This window comes from Cydia splendana, chromosome 18, assembly GCF_910591565.1.
Source record: "Cydia splendana chromosome 18, ilCydSple1.2, whole genome shotgun sequence".
NCBI lineage: Eukaryota > Metazoa > Arthropoda > Insecta > Lepidoptera > Tortricidae > Cydia > Cydia splendana.
The window spans coordinates 6,805,892-6,821,043 of NC_085977.1; the positions used below are offsets into that span (position 1 = coordinate 6,805,892).

Sequence of the window (15,152 nt, forward strand, 5' to 3'; positions counted from 1 at the left end):
CAGGAACCTGCCAACACAGGATTTGGCCAACCACTTTTTTTTTACTGTCCTCAAAGGCAGCTATCGTACCATATAAGTTTCATACGATTTTTCGATAAAAAATTTTTGATGTTTCTTTTATAAATTTGGTCGGACTGCAAAAACTGCCAGGTTAAGGTGAGGCCGACCAAGATATACGTCAACAGGCTTATTTTAGCTATTATAATCCGTTTGTTTCATTCTATTTTTCGATGAGGTAAAATTGTAGCTCTCACGTGGTACCACAAAATTGGTCGGACACAGGAACCTGCCAACACAGGATTTGGCCGACCACTTTTTTTTTACTGTCCTCAAAGGCAGCCATCGTACCATACCAGTTTCATACGATTTTTCGATAAAAAATGTTTGATGATTTTTTTATAAATTTGGTCGGACTGCAAAAACTGCCAGGTTAAGGTGAGGCCGACCAAGACATACGTCAACAGGCTTATTTTAGCTATTATAATCCGTTTGTTTCATTCTATTTTTCGATGAGGTAAATTGTAGCTCTCACGTGACCCAATAAATCTGGTCGGACTGCAAAAACTGCCAGGCTAAGGTGAGGCCGACCAATTTTTTTTTACTGTCCTCAAGGTCAGGTATCCTACCATACAAGTTTCATTCTATTTTTCGATGAGGTTTTTTTTGATGAATTTTTGTCCAACGTTTTTGCCATTTGTACAAAATCTGCCAGGTTAAGCCTAGGCCGACCAAGTGCGTTGGAAGCTACTAAATGTCAGGTACCTCTATAGGGTAGGTATATTCTATTTTTTGATGAGGTTTGTTTCATGCAGCCGGCCACCGGACTAGAAGTGGTCTGACTCTTTAACTTCACAAAATATTATTCCCGAATACGTTTTTTTTGTCTGCATTTTTCGTAGTCATAATACAGTTAGTTGTTCCATTCTACAGACTAATGTATTACGACTTATGACAAACTATAACCCGACTGCGGTATTTTTATCTATTTTCTTCTCGATTTCTCATACTCTGCGAAGGCTTTGGAGTAGAACGTTTATGTAGCTATATCTACTGCTACAGAACGTAGCCTGACCCGAGTTCATTAGATAGCAGCGCTGTTAAACCGGTAACTAACACGATCGGTGCCACCCTCGTTTCACTATACTTGTGCCAAAATTATCTGTTCTTTGAAGCGGTAGTGTTTCCATGGGATATCTCGCTCCCTGTCGCCTCCGTCATGCTATTTTGTTTTTATTGCCTTATCGAATTAATTCTTGCAATTCGGGTAGGCACCTATATCGCTTTGCGCTATGCCGGCCGAAACTCCCGAAGCCATCTTGAGAGTAATGTCATGAGTTTCAGTGGCAATTTTTTTCGAAATACGCTTCGCATGGTAGTAATTATTTTCTCTTTGACACACGTCTGAAAACTGAAACCACGACAAACTTGAACTTTTTATTGGGTACCGTAACGGTAATTTTTTTTTTGGTTATTTGACTAATTGATAGAAGATTCGTAATAACCAAAAGCAACGGGTGTTAGTAAATTATTAAATAATATCCCTTGCGTCAGTTCAGTGGCACTGAATGTGGGTAAGACTAAGAATAAGATTCCAGTATCTCCAATGCAATTACTGCAAATGTTACAATGATACTGCTAGATAGTATTAATCTGCATTTTAAAACGGATAAAAAATGAGATCACTCGGTCCCGAGCTGAGTTAAACATAAAAGAACTAGACATACCAACTAGTATAACTACATACTATATACATCTTTGTGATGTCTGGCAGGGGTGGCTGCCGGCGTATGGAGTATTAAAACGTGTTCCTATAGGTATGCAAATGGGACGATTGGGTATTAATGTTAACAGTTTAGAGAGAATAGGTCGACAACACTATCTTTATGGGCATAAAGTTTATTATTCAAGTAGGCATAATAGTATTACAATGCGCTTATGAACGTCAAATAAAGCTACATCGGCCACCGGCTCCAACCCTACACCTCTGCCTCGAGAAGATTTAAGTCTTATTCATATTCTTTTGCAAAAATCATTGTTGATATTGTTATAAAGATTTCGACTTGGATTTGTTCTCAATGTAAGCAAATTTCCTTTACCTGAATGCCAGTCGTAGACCCCGAACCCCGGGTCAGGTAAAATTTTCGTTCATTTCGTCGATTGGTTGAGGAACGGTAGCTAAACATTTCGTAAGATAAATATTGTTTTTAACTATTTCCTCTCGATTTTCTTCTTCTTGTTAGGCTCCACAGCCTATGTATCACTGCGACCATCCCTGAACTATTGTGATCGCCACCTACTTCAACTCTCGATCCAAACCTGCAACTTCAAACAGCTGCAGGATTTTTTTGATCTCGAGAGACTAACTCCTCCGGGCGCAATATGTGTCTGCCCAGGATTAAGTCACGAGTGCGCATTAGGCCAGGGCACTCTGTGAGGATGTGCAAGGGCGTCTCCTCTGCCTCCATACAGAGTGCACCGCCCCATGTCACGTTTCCCCATAGGATTTCCTCTCGATTTAGGAATTATCAAATTAAAGACAAGAAACTATCTTGAACTATAAAGTTAATCCGTCAGTTAGCTGATGTGGTGGTCAGGTATTTTCATTAGGGCCTGAGGTTTTTTTATTGCGGAACTAGCAAATTACCCCAAGCAAATTCTCGATCAATTTCGATAAACTCCACAGATACATCTAAAGAGGACACAAGCCCTTAGGTCTCATGCCAGCCCTACAAAACACGCTCGCCTTGCCCGGTCCAGTTTTTAATCAACAAAACAACCGTGCGTAATAGCGTTGTTTTTCGTACCGGACGCATCCCCGTCGCCTACCACGCCATCAACTCTCAAACTAGTATAACTGAGGTCTTGAAATCTTTAAGAACTATGAGTATTTTAGGTCGTATTAAAAATGGTTTTATCTCTATCGTGCGTTCGTTAGTGTTCAAGCACTTAGCAATGCGCCGTCTAGGCTCTTGCACGTACCTATATGGACTTTCATTTTCATCAGAATCGCTTGGCGTTCGTTATTACGGACAATTAAAGTTTTTTTCTTGGAATTCTTATGCAGGAATTCATGATAAATGATACGTTTTCAGTCGGTTGACGTGTTTTGTTGCTGGTGTAGGTCAAAGGCTATCTGACTGTTTCCGCGACGTTGAAACTTAGCTGATGGCCCTGGTTGCTTAGCCACGGAACAAATAATTAGAATGAAGTACAGAAGGTAGACTGGACGGCTACCATGAGATTCTAAATTCAAAAACAGTTTATGCCCATCTCTCTCACTCTTGTCTAGGCATAATTTCAGTATTCACTGTAGTCCATACATCAATTTACGATTTTCGTACGTATAGCTCGAGGCTTTTAAGGCTAGGTCTTTGTCTAGTTTGTCTTTATTTATAAGTTAATTTCCTATACTCAGACTTTATCCTACGAGTATACTTATAATTCATTTTATTTAGCATTAGAAAAAAGGTAAACAATCTTGATGTGTCTTTTAATTGATAAACACGTTTTAAATTAAGTCACGGCAAATATGTAACAATTATGAATCGAATACGATCATTTATATTAATTCTGCTTTCATAAATAATAGTTACTGATTTTTAAAAGGCGTTTTTCAATTAAATGACATGTTAAGATCGCTTACCTTCTTTCTAATGCTAAAAAAACACGAACTATAACATATTATGTTATTTATTAGGAGAACAAACAGAGTTAATGGGCCTACGTCGTAAACTAATTTATGTAACAGATTTACTTTTACCTTAGGGTTGTATTCCACCTATCCAATTTCTTTGTTGTATTGCGTCTCACATTTCTCTTAATGAGAGAGTGACAGTTTAGTTTACTAACTTATTCTAGTACCTTTGTATCAAACATTTTACTATATCACTGCCATCTTTACAAAATAATAATTTCTGCAAAGTGCGTCTTTTAATTGAATCATGTAAACTACAAGCATGCTATTTCAGTCCTGAATATAAATATTACGTGATTACATCACTGGTTCGTCATACGCTTTTCGGCTTACGATACATAATAATATACGTCGTGTTGTTGACATAGCTGAGAGGTGTAGACTAGCGATGTTACGATTCGACTTCACAAATCGGTTCAAACCGATTTACACCTGAAGTCGACTAAATCGACGTGACTGTTCCGTAAATCGACTTAAGATAAGTTCATCCGGTCTAAAAGCAAACTTTTCGACTTGTTGCTGCGTCACTTTCGTTTGACATATTGAGGAATAAGATGTACGCGACTCGACTTCAAATCACGAAGAAAAATATTGCCATGCACATTGCCGTCATTATTGAGTCGAGTCAAGTCGAAACTTGGTATCTACAGATAAAGCAAAATGAAACTTATTATTTGAGTAGTAAGGCTCCATTTCGGATGGGCTTAAAGAGATCGATTGCCGGTATATTTGGATTGGTTTGGCAGTTTTGCGCCGCGTCGATTTGCGAACTGACACACGCAACACACAATGACTCACGGAATCGCACGAGACCGCACACTCTTTCCTGTTTGCTCGTATACTGCTTTCCCGTTTTAGTTTTAGCATTGAATGAAATTGTGATCTACCGCGCAACGGAAAGTAAAAAAATATTACAAAAGTTTTTAAGTCAGTTTTGGCTGTTGTGTTAGTCTAAGGATTCTAATGGTCGAACAAACCGCAAAATTGACAAATCGATTTCCTGGACTCAAATTAAGTGACTACAGAGCGTTTTGATTTGAACTACTGATACTTAAAAACAATAGAAGTTAAATCGACTTGGCCAAATCGGTTTGCAAACCGATTTGGGTTTCAATCGGATTCGACTTAATCGGTTTGAATTTTTTTCGATTTGACCCATCACTAGTGTAGACTAGTAGTGGGCAGATTTGGCGTCGTACTATCGATACCCGCTGAGGCAGGGTGGTCTTGAGTGTGTTTACAGTCTACAAATGATAATCATGCCGGAAGTTGACAGGTGCCAATCTCTTATCAGTTTAATTCAGCTCAATTCTGCGGAAATGTAGATTAATTTTCCTTAATTAATTTATTTTAATTAATTTTTTAATCAGATATTAGAATAATAAGAGGCCCCAGCTCTGCCCAGCAGTAGGACACAGTGGGCTCTGAATAATAAAATAATATTAAGAATCAGATTTATCATAAGGATAGTCGATATCTTTTAGTCCGCTTACATAATGCAGATATCGCTCTTTAGCGATAAGACCCCGTGTTGTCTGCCTCTATCTTTAATCAATCGTTCTTTCCTTAAGCTGGCCATACGCACTAGGGTACGGCTGCGCAGTTTTACCTGTACAGTTCAACTGCACAGGTAAAGCTGGTTAGAAAACTGCACAGTCGAATGCCACATACGCTACGTTTTACCTGTGCAGTTGGCAAAACTGCGTAGGCATACCCTAGTGCAGCGGTCGGCAACCTTTTAGCAACCAAGGGCCACATAGCAGTTAACGAAGTGGACGCGGGCCGCACTTTGTTAATATTTATGACTTTATCAGACATTGTCATTTGTCAATATTACATACAAACAAAATAGCCAGGGAGGCTCGCGGGCCGCCTGGTGCCGACCGCTGCCCAAGTGTGTATGGCCAGCATTAAAAAGCATCTCTTACTGAGGTGTGCTAATAAAGAGTATTTAACTATATATCTAATGCATCATGCTGTTTCCTCCTCCACATGTTATAGCTAATATCAAGTCATCATTGTTTCAATTGGTTCTAGGACAAGCTGTTCCCGTACGCTGAGGAGCATGTCCAGAAGTTCCTCGAGACAGAATGGGAGAAGGAAGAAGTGAAGGAGGCAGTCGGGGCTCTGAGGAAGCTGGCTCTTGAAGACCAGGAGAACAAAGTCGATGGTGCAGTGGCTATTCCTGGAGAGGTATGACTTATTGCACTAAAGTTGTTCCCATACAGCGAGGATGCATGTCCAGAAGTTCCTCGAGACGGAATGGGAGAAGGAAGACGTGAAGGAGGCAGTGGGGGCTCTGAGGAAGCTGGCTCTTGAAGACCAGGAGAACAAAGTCGATGGTGCAGTGGCTATTCCTGGAGAGGTATGACTTATTGCACTAAAGTTGTTCCCATACAGCGAGGATGCATGTCCAGAAGTTCCTCGAGACGGAATGAGAGAAGGAAGACGTGAAGGAGGCAGTGGGGGCTCTGAGGAAGCTGGCTCTTGAAGACCAGGAGAACAAAGTCGATGGTGCAGTGGCTATTCCTGGAGAGGTATGACTTATTGCACTAAAGTTGTTCCCATACAGCGAGGATGCATGTCCAGAAGTTCCTCGAGACGGAATGGGAGAAGGAAGACGTGAAGGAGGCAGTGGGGGCTCTGAGGAAGCTGGCTCTTGAAGACCAGGAGAACAAAGTCGATGGTGCAGTCGCTATTCCTGGAGAGGTATGACTTATTACACTAAAGTTGTTCCCATACAGCGAGAATGCAGGTCCAGAAGTTCAGCGGGTCTTCTTCCTCTTCCTCGCGTTATCCCGGCATTTTGCCACGGCTCATGGGAGCCTGGGGTCCCTGGGGATTGGTACTACTTGGAAAATGGTTAAGCTTGGCGACATAGCAGTGTGTACAGTAACACAAAAAACTGTGTAGACCTTTGATGCTATGTATATTTTGGGGTAAATATTACCTACTCAGCATAGGCTTATAGGAACCGTGAACGTTGGATCTGCCACCTTGTGACCTAAATCTGGAATTTATACTTACATTTCGCGCCAAAAAACGAGCGTCTCCTGTGTTGCCCTTACAGTTCATACACTCCCTATAGTTCGTTTTTTTAGCATTAGAAAAAGACTACGCGACCTTGAGGTGTCTTTTAATTTAAAAATCAGTAACTATTACTTATGAAAGCAAAAGAATGTAAATAATCGTATATGATATATGATTTATAATTGTTACATATTGGTCGTGACTTATTTTTCAAAAGTGTTTTTCAATAAAAAGACACGTCAAGATTGTTAACTTGTTTTCTAATGCTAAAAAAAACGAACTATAAAAAGGCGAAGAAAATTTCGTGGCTATTACGACAGATGGTGTCGTTTCTAGCGATTTTAACACCTGTGCGTAAAATTGTGCCCCATTTAATACAGGGGTTTCTATTTCCCAATATTTATTACTTCGTACAACTTGTATTACGTTATCGGATAAAAAATGTAATCAATGTTATTGCTACATGGTATTTCTGTAAATCCAGGATGCGTCAAAGGAGGAGCAGATTGGCGGCCTCGTCGGCAGCGTGAAATGGCAGATGTCGGCGGACCGCAAGGCAGGCCCGCTCAAACAGCTGCAGGGGCTCATCTGGAAGCAGGGCTACGACAACGGGGACATCAAGGGACAGTAAGTGTTACATGACTCGTTAAATCGGTATTGTCGTGAAATGGCAGATGTCGGCGGACCGCAAGGCAGGGCCGCTCAAACAGCTGCAGGGGCTCATCTGGAAGCAGGGCTACGACAACGGGGACATCAAGGGACAGTACACTCGCGTGCAAAAGTATTGCATCACTTTGCATTTTTTCGTCCGCACCCAATATATTTGTAAACTGGTTAATTTCTCTAAATTATTTTAATGTAATCATGTTCCTTGAAGTTTTAGCTTTACGAAAAGTAAAAAAACATGGAAATCGGCCCAGTATTTTTCAAATTATCGGCATTTTCCCGATTTGTGAGCGGTTTCACGTTATCACGCGCACGAGTTGCGTTACCCTTGACCCTTATAAAACGGGGGGTAGAGAAGGGGTTGTTATCAGTCACTTATCAGAAGTCGATCGTTACATATCTCCGCGTATTTTCCCGTGAAAAAGACTTGGAAAAATGGAAACCACTGAAGCTGAAGTCCGCCAAATCATCCAGCCCCTGCAAGCGGGGCGTAGCCAACGTTCAGTAGCTGCCGAGCTGAATTTAAGCCAATCTGCAGTTTGCAGAGTTTACCAGAGGTTCCAGGGGACTGGATCCTTTACTTCAAGACCAAGAAGCGGCCGCAGAGAGTGTACATCAGAGAGGGAGGAGAAGCGGTCGGCTTCTTTGTCACAACATCTCTCCGAGATCGACACCAGACCAGCATTGCCATCCAGCAGCGTCTGCGTGAGGTACGAGGAGTGGCTGCCAGTGAGGAGACAATAAGAAGAAGACTTAAGAAAGCGAACTTGACACCCAGGAGGCCCGCAGCGGCGCCCAGATTGCTGGCGCGACACCGTACAGCCTAAAGAGAGTTTGCTGAAAATCACAAGGACTGGACCATTGAGCAATGAACCCCAGTTCTCTTCTTGAAAGAGTGCAGAATGTGTTTGAATGGATGGGACCGAAAAGGAAGAGTCTACAGAAGGCCAGAAGAAGAGTTCGCTCAATGTTTCTTCTCCGAAAGGGTCGCCTATGGCGGTAGATCCGTAATGTTCTGGGGCGGCATTTCCTACGACGGGCGGACAGAACTGGTTTTCGTGCCTGGCGGGGGCCGTGACAGTGGATTGACCGCTGCCAAGTACATCACTGATATCCCGGAGGAACATGTTGTTCCTTATGCCGGTATTTTTGATGAGGGGTTCATCCTAATGCAGGATAATGTCCCGTGTCATACCGCTAGGGCCACCGCAGCCTACCTTCTCGAAGTGGGCATCGACACAATGGACTGGCCAGCGATGAGCCCGGACCTTAACCCCATTGAACACGTGTGGGACTAGCTAAAAAGGAGGGTCGAAAGCGGAATCCTGCCCTAGTCAATGTTGAGGAGCTGAAGGGAGCCTTGCTGGAGGAGTGGGACGCTATTCCTCATCATCACATTAGATAATTAATTACGTCTATGAAAAACCACTTGGTTTGTGAAAGGAGGCCTGTGGGTGGCAATACCAAGTATTAATTTAATAATAATAAACGATATTGTATTAAAAAAATGACTTTTATTCTCAAGTTTCCGGATTTATTTTTGGAGCATTATGCGACTACTTTCAGTTTTATGATTTTTTTTAGTCTTCAGATTCGAAATTTCATTGAATTTACCATTTTTCTAATGCGTTACATTATAAGCTTTCAGTTGATACCAAAATTTTCAGAATCGGGTATAGAATTACAAAGATATTGGGTGCGGACGAAAAAATGCAAAGTGATGCAATACTTTTGCACGCGAGTGTAAGTGTTACATGACTCGTTAAATCGGTATTGTCGTGAAATGGCAGATGTCGGCGGACCGCAAGGCAGGCCCGCTCAAACAGCTGCAGGGGCTCATCTGGAAGCAGGGCTACGACAACGGGGACATCAAGGGACAGTAAGTGTTACATGACTCGTTAAATCGGTGTTGTTGTGAAATGACAGATGTCGGCGGACCGCAAGGCAGGCCCGCTCAAACAGCTGCAGGGGCTCATCTGGAACACAGATTAATAAATAGTTACTACGTAACAGATACCTCATTCCCAAACAAAAGCAAAAATACCTACGCTATAATAGCCTACAGAACCCTAATAATAATACCTGCTGCTCAGGACAAGAAGAAATGTACCATAATTACGCGCACAAAGAGTCGAGACTGTGTTGCCCGCCGTTCGAGTCACGTGCCAACGCGTCATCGTAAGAATGCGCTAGGGTTGTATACCCTACCTATGATGATTATTGTAATAAAACGAATGTTGCGAATCAAATATGTTTTAGTTTTAATATAATGATTTATAATTTTTTCACTTCTCGGAATTCTCTGTTATTAAAATTTTATAAGTAGTTGAAAATATCCTAAATCGCGTAAATAATTTTAATAAATATTCAGGAGCAAAGCAACTGACAATCAACGGTTTTTAAAAGTTGTAATACGGTGCTACCAGGCCGATTAATTATTACGTCGTCAAAATTATTTAAAAATACTTTTTCTAACCCTTCAATATAATTATTAAACTTTCAGGTGGGACCTTTAGCCCGCCATAAAAAGATGAATTTTTGTTATAGGCTTTTTCCTTTGTTTTTTTGACTTTTTCACCCATCTACTGCACAATAATTACGTGGTTTCGGCATTTCGAAGCATAAGCGCGGGAAACGCGCGGTGCAATGCGGTGCGAGCGCTGAGGCGGGCGTTCGGCGGCCCTCTGTCGGTTGTATCGTCGACGATACGCCGAGCGGTAGGCATATAGCGCGTGGCCTTGAGCGTGTGACGGAGGCCTGTCTGGAAGCAGGGCTACGACAACGGGGACATCAAGGGATAGTAAGTGTTACATGACTCGTTAAGTCGGTGTTGTCGTGAAATGGCAGATGTCGGCGGACCGCCCGAACAGCTGTAGGGGCTCATCTGGAAGCAGGGCTAGTAACAGGACTGTCTGGAGACAGGACAGTAAGTGTGACACGTCTATTTCATGTTTTGGAAGTCTATAGGCAAATGTTTTGCAACTCGACCCGACCGTTGGTCGCGGCAAGAGTCTCAAAAGGGAGAGAAGTTAGAGTAACAAGATCACAAGGAAGCGTTAAGAGTATCAAGAGAGATATGTTAGAGTAACAAGATCACACTGAACCGTTAAGAGTATCAAGAGAGATATAAGTTAGAGTAACAAGATCACAAGGAAGCGTTAAATGAGGTCAGAGCATGACCGGTCGTTGTGGAGTTCCGAGGTCCAGCTGTAAATGTCATTAGTCCGATATAATTAACCATTGAAGAAGTTGACATAATTGACGTTAATCTTACAACATTATGTGGCATGCATTCTTTCCCTTCCCATTTTTACCTGTTAACGCTTGCACGTGGCCTTGGGCATACCTACTCGTATATTTAAAAGAAGGTTCCTTAAATAGCTTTCACGTTTACGTTTAGACCAAGCATTGACCTTTTTATCGTCTTCAGCTTCACCAAAATTCACAAACAATAACGTCGATATCTTACCATAGAGAAAAAAATACATAGAGTACTCACTCCATACTTCAGTTACTAATTCAGTTTTAAATAATTTCGTAGTCGACATCTAGCATCGAGTAGCGGAAGCTGACCCTGGCGCTAGACCGGGAAAACGCTAGGTTGAAGAAGATTGTAACCGGAACTCTATTTTCAACGACTTCTGCTTTTAATATTAGTTGTAAATTGTTGTACAATACAACTTTTGTGAGTCGCGACACTAGAGAATTCTAGACACTAGAGAATAGCGGTACTGATAATTCCGCTACTCGATGCTAGATGTCGACTGCGAAAATAATAGTCGTTTTGGTACCAAAACTGATGTATGGAGTGAGCACTCTATTCTTACTACATTTCTCTATGATCTTACACAACTTGAAAACCATTATTATAATTTGATTCATATTCATTCCAGCGTGTACGACGACGTACCAGCCGCCCTAGACCAATGGCGCTCCACCGACGGCCACAAAGTGTACATCTACTCTTCCGGCTCCGTGCAGGCGCAGAAACTGCTCTTCGGCCAGTCCCTCGCTGGGGATCTGCTGCCACGCATAGATGGCCACTTTGACACCGCTGTGGGACATAAGCAGGAGGCAGCTAGTTACACTGCTATTGCAGAGAAGATCGGAGCCAAGCCGGAGGAGATCTTGTTCCTTACTGACATTATTGAAGGTATGTATTGGTATCTAAAGTTTACCTTAAGATAAAGAAAAGCTGTTGCCACTCATTGCTGTGTAAGTAAGTAATAGGCAGTTAGTTATACTGCAACTGCATTGCAGAACAGATGGAGCCAAGCTGGAGGAGATCTTCTTTCTTAACTTACGTTATTAAAGGTACATTAAATGTATTGGTCATTTGGATTGGATTCATTGGATATCACTTTGGAATATACGTAATGTACTGCCATTGCACAGCAGATGGAGCCAAATCTGAAATTTTGTTCCCTTAACACACACACACACATTAACATTATATTGATAAGTGTCTAAATTTAACCATGAGCATATCTTGGATTGATTCACCATATGAAACCATCTCGTAATAATGGCGTGGAGGTTATTGTCGGATTTAACTGAGAAGAGATCTTGTTTCTCGACAAAAAGAAACTTGAATGCACGGTTGAACTTTGGTTTGTGGCATTAGCTTGTAAGCTGTTCGTCGCCGAATACGTCGACACTGCTGTCCGGTGGGCCTAAAGGATGGCCATTCGCCATACGCTACCACTAAGATTTGTTATTTACTATTTTACACATCAGGTCAATATTAGACACACATATGGTTAGGGTTGGGTGGTTGTCACAACAAATAGTCCCAAAATTTGGTCATATGAAACGGGCCTTATAAACTTTCCTTACAATTTCCAGTGACGCTCATGATTCCCATATGTTTTCCAGAGGCCACGGCGGCGCTCGGCGCCGGGCTGCAGGCGGCGCTGGTGGCCCGCGCCGGCAACGCGGCCCTGCCCGCCGCGCACTCCCTCCCCGTGCTGCACTCGCTGTCGCAGCTCGCCAGCAACAAGCGGAAGCCCCCGCAGGTTCCCACCGCCTCCGTATCCTAGCACGCCTTGCATGCACTTGTAGTTTGTTTACACCACAGGTGAGTTGTTGCTGGTAGTTAGTTGCCCTGACAGTTGTTGCTGCATTTTAACCCTTTACCAAGCTAAGGCCCACTTGCACCATTCCACTAACCCGGGGTTAACCGGTTAAACCTGGAGTTATCATGGTTACAGTACAATTTGACACTGGGTTCACGCTTTAACAGGTTAACCCCGGGTTAGTGTGATGGTGCAAGTGGCCCTAAGGGATATATATTTCCCACATACGGTACTTCAAACATGTGTTCTATTTTCGAGGAGTAAGACTGACTATTGATTGTCATTCTAGAAATGTCAGCCTGATAAAGGGTTAACACGTTCCCTGTCCGGGTGCCCCAAATGTGGGGATATGAAGCTTTTTGTCGGAGTCCGTGCTTCCACTATGGGTTCACAACTTCACAGTGGAAGCACACTTGGACGTGTAACTTTGTCATATAATTTTATATGGGCACAGTGAACGTGTTAAAGAGGCAATCAAGAGGAAAGTGACGACCGCACGCTACCACTTCTCCATACAAACGTAGTACGTGTTTTCTTCTGTGGATATTATCATTATATACGACAATTTTATACAATTTGATGTATATTAACGACAGCTTTGCCCCTTCGTGTGATTTTATTATAAGAGTTAGAAGCTTTCAGGTATGATTAATACAGTTTGTTTTTCGCTCCAAATTTTTATAACAATCAATAATAATCTAAAAAAGTCGAACGAAGACATCGCACCTATGGTTAATACACATTCAATTGTGTAAAATATTTTTACAATATCAATATCCAGAGAGGCAAATGTGACTATATTTGTATGGCCTGCGTCGCAGTCGTCCATTATCCTCTTAACTTAAAAGTAATGGTCTAAGGACTTAAGTATATTATGTAACAACACTGTCAAAGCTTGTTGCCTAAATACATCATATAATTTAAAATGGTTGTTGGCTACAGCATTATTTGTTGCTTGACCAGAAAAACTATATCTACTAGGTAGATTTATTACAAACAACAATATTTACAACTTAGGGTGGCATTCCAACTGTACAATTTCTTGGTCCAATCTGTAGAAGCTACAATAATAGTTAATTTTACTATTGTGGATACCAATCTCTGGTCAAGTTTACATCTAGTGTTGTATATTTATATTATATTTGTTGTATTATGTTGTAAATAATATCTGTTAATGTTTATGTAAGTCATAATATTTACTTGAAGCAAAAATATAGTAATAATATTCTTTCAACTATGTATGTATGTACCACTAAATTCTCTGAAGCTAGCGCGAATTCGTCTGTTAGTATTATAATTCTCAGGTTGATTTGAAGATACACTAACTAAAATGTGTAAATAAATGTTTGCTAGTTGTAGTTACCTTACCCAATTACCCACTCGCGCCATCTTTTGTGAATTTACTATTATTTATTATAGCGCCATCTATTGCTATTGCGATGACGCAACTTGAGTCCTGCTAGCTGATATCTAGTTCCACAATTATCCGTACGTCTCGTGAGCGCTGTTGTAAATGCAGTTATGGGTGGTATTCCACCTGTACAATTTCTTTGTCCAATGTTTAATTGCATCTCACATTTTGCTTACTGAGAGAGTGAGACGCAATGCACATTGGATCAAGATATATTGGGATATTGGATAAGATTGGACAGGTGGAATAAAACTTACATACATCGAATAACGTAATCTGTATCATTTTGGCTGAATGAATATCAGAAATAAAATTGGTAATCACATATTTGGTTGTATTTATTTATTGAAATTTATTATGAGGTTTCAACTAGTTTTTATTTGGTATGGTGAAGGTTCGCGGAGAAGCATTCACATAAATAATGCTATCATTTATCAGGATTTGGTGCTAATTCTCAGAGCCAAAAAGATACAAGTGTGAATTATTTAGGGTGACATTCCACATTCTTCATTGTCCAATGTGTATTTTGTGTCACATTTTGCTTAATGAGATAGTGAGACGCAATGACATTGGACCAAGATATAGGACAGATTAGGAACTGTCTTTCAGGTGCCTAAAACAAACAAGGAAAAGATTATAGGAAGAAATAAAAACAAGTTACAAGTATGTTATATCTTTGCTATATGATACTCTAGCCAGGCAAATATTCAGTAAAAAACAGCTGTAAACAAATAGTATTTATTTAAATATATCGATTCGCTTCGAAAAAAAGCTCATAGAATATTTATTATATACACAAACGAAAGTTTCAAGTGAGTGATATATAGCTGGCTAGACTTTGGTGTTGGTCGTTATTAGAATCGCAATTTTTGTATGATCTCAGTTTTGTGTTGGCATAGTTGAGGTGTTGGTAGGTTATAAGAAAAAGTACTGTACCTTTTCCTTAATTTATATGGTACAGATGTAGTGCATAATCATTTACTATCGATTTTCTCGGAAACGTTCGTATTTGTCATGCTACTTCCGTCAACATTGGTACTTTTTGTTCTACGACTGACTGAAATAGCATGACACGTTCGTACGTATCCGTGAAAATACGATGGTAAAGGATTATGCAATACATCTGTATCTTTTACCATTTGATGCTAATAAAATAATGCCATTGCAATCGACACACTTTTAGAACGCGTAAGTCCGGTATTGTTGAAATTTGTGTTGTTTTGTGTCGCATAAGTAGCTTGGGCCATGGTTATGTTTTCTAATTTGTTTTCTGATC

General features: G+C 41.0%; 1 protein-coding gene across 1 annotated transcript in view; it reads left to right on the forward strand.

Annotated features, from left to right (window-relative positions):
- LOC134799441 (claspin-like) overlaps positions 1-12,544 on the forward strand; it is a 35,559-nt gene extending 23,015 nt beyond the window's left edge. Inside the window, exons 17-20 of the mRNA XM_063771840.1 lie at positions 5,732-5,887; positions 7,209-7,351; positions 11,284-11,543; positions 12,266-12,544. Coding sequence (XP_063627910.1) covers positions 5,732-5,887; positions 7,209-7,351; positions 11,284-11,543; positions 12,266-12,429 — 723 coding nt within the window. The 3' untranslated portion in view covers positions 12,430-12,544. The remainder of the gene's footprint in view (positions 1-5,731; positions 5,888-7,208; positions 7,352-11,283; positions 11,544-12,265) is intronic.
- Positions 12,545-15,152: the final 2,608 nt, after the last annotated feature.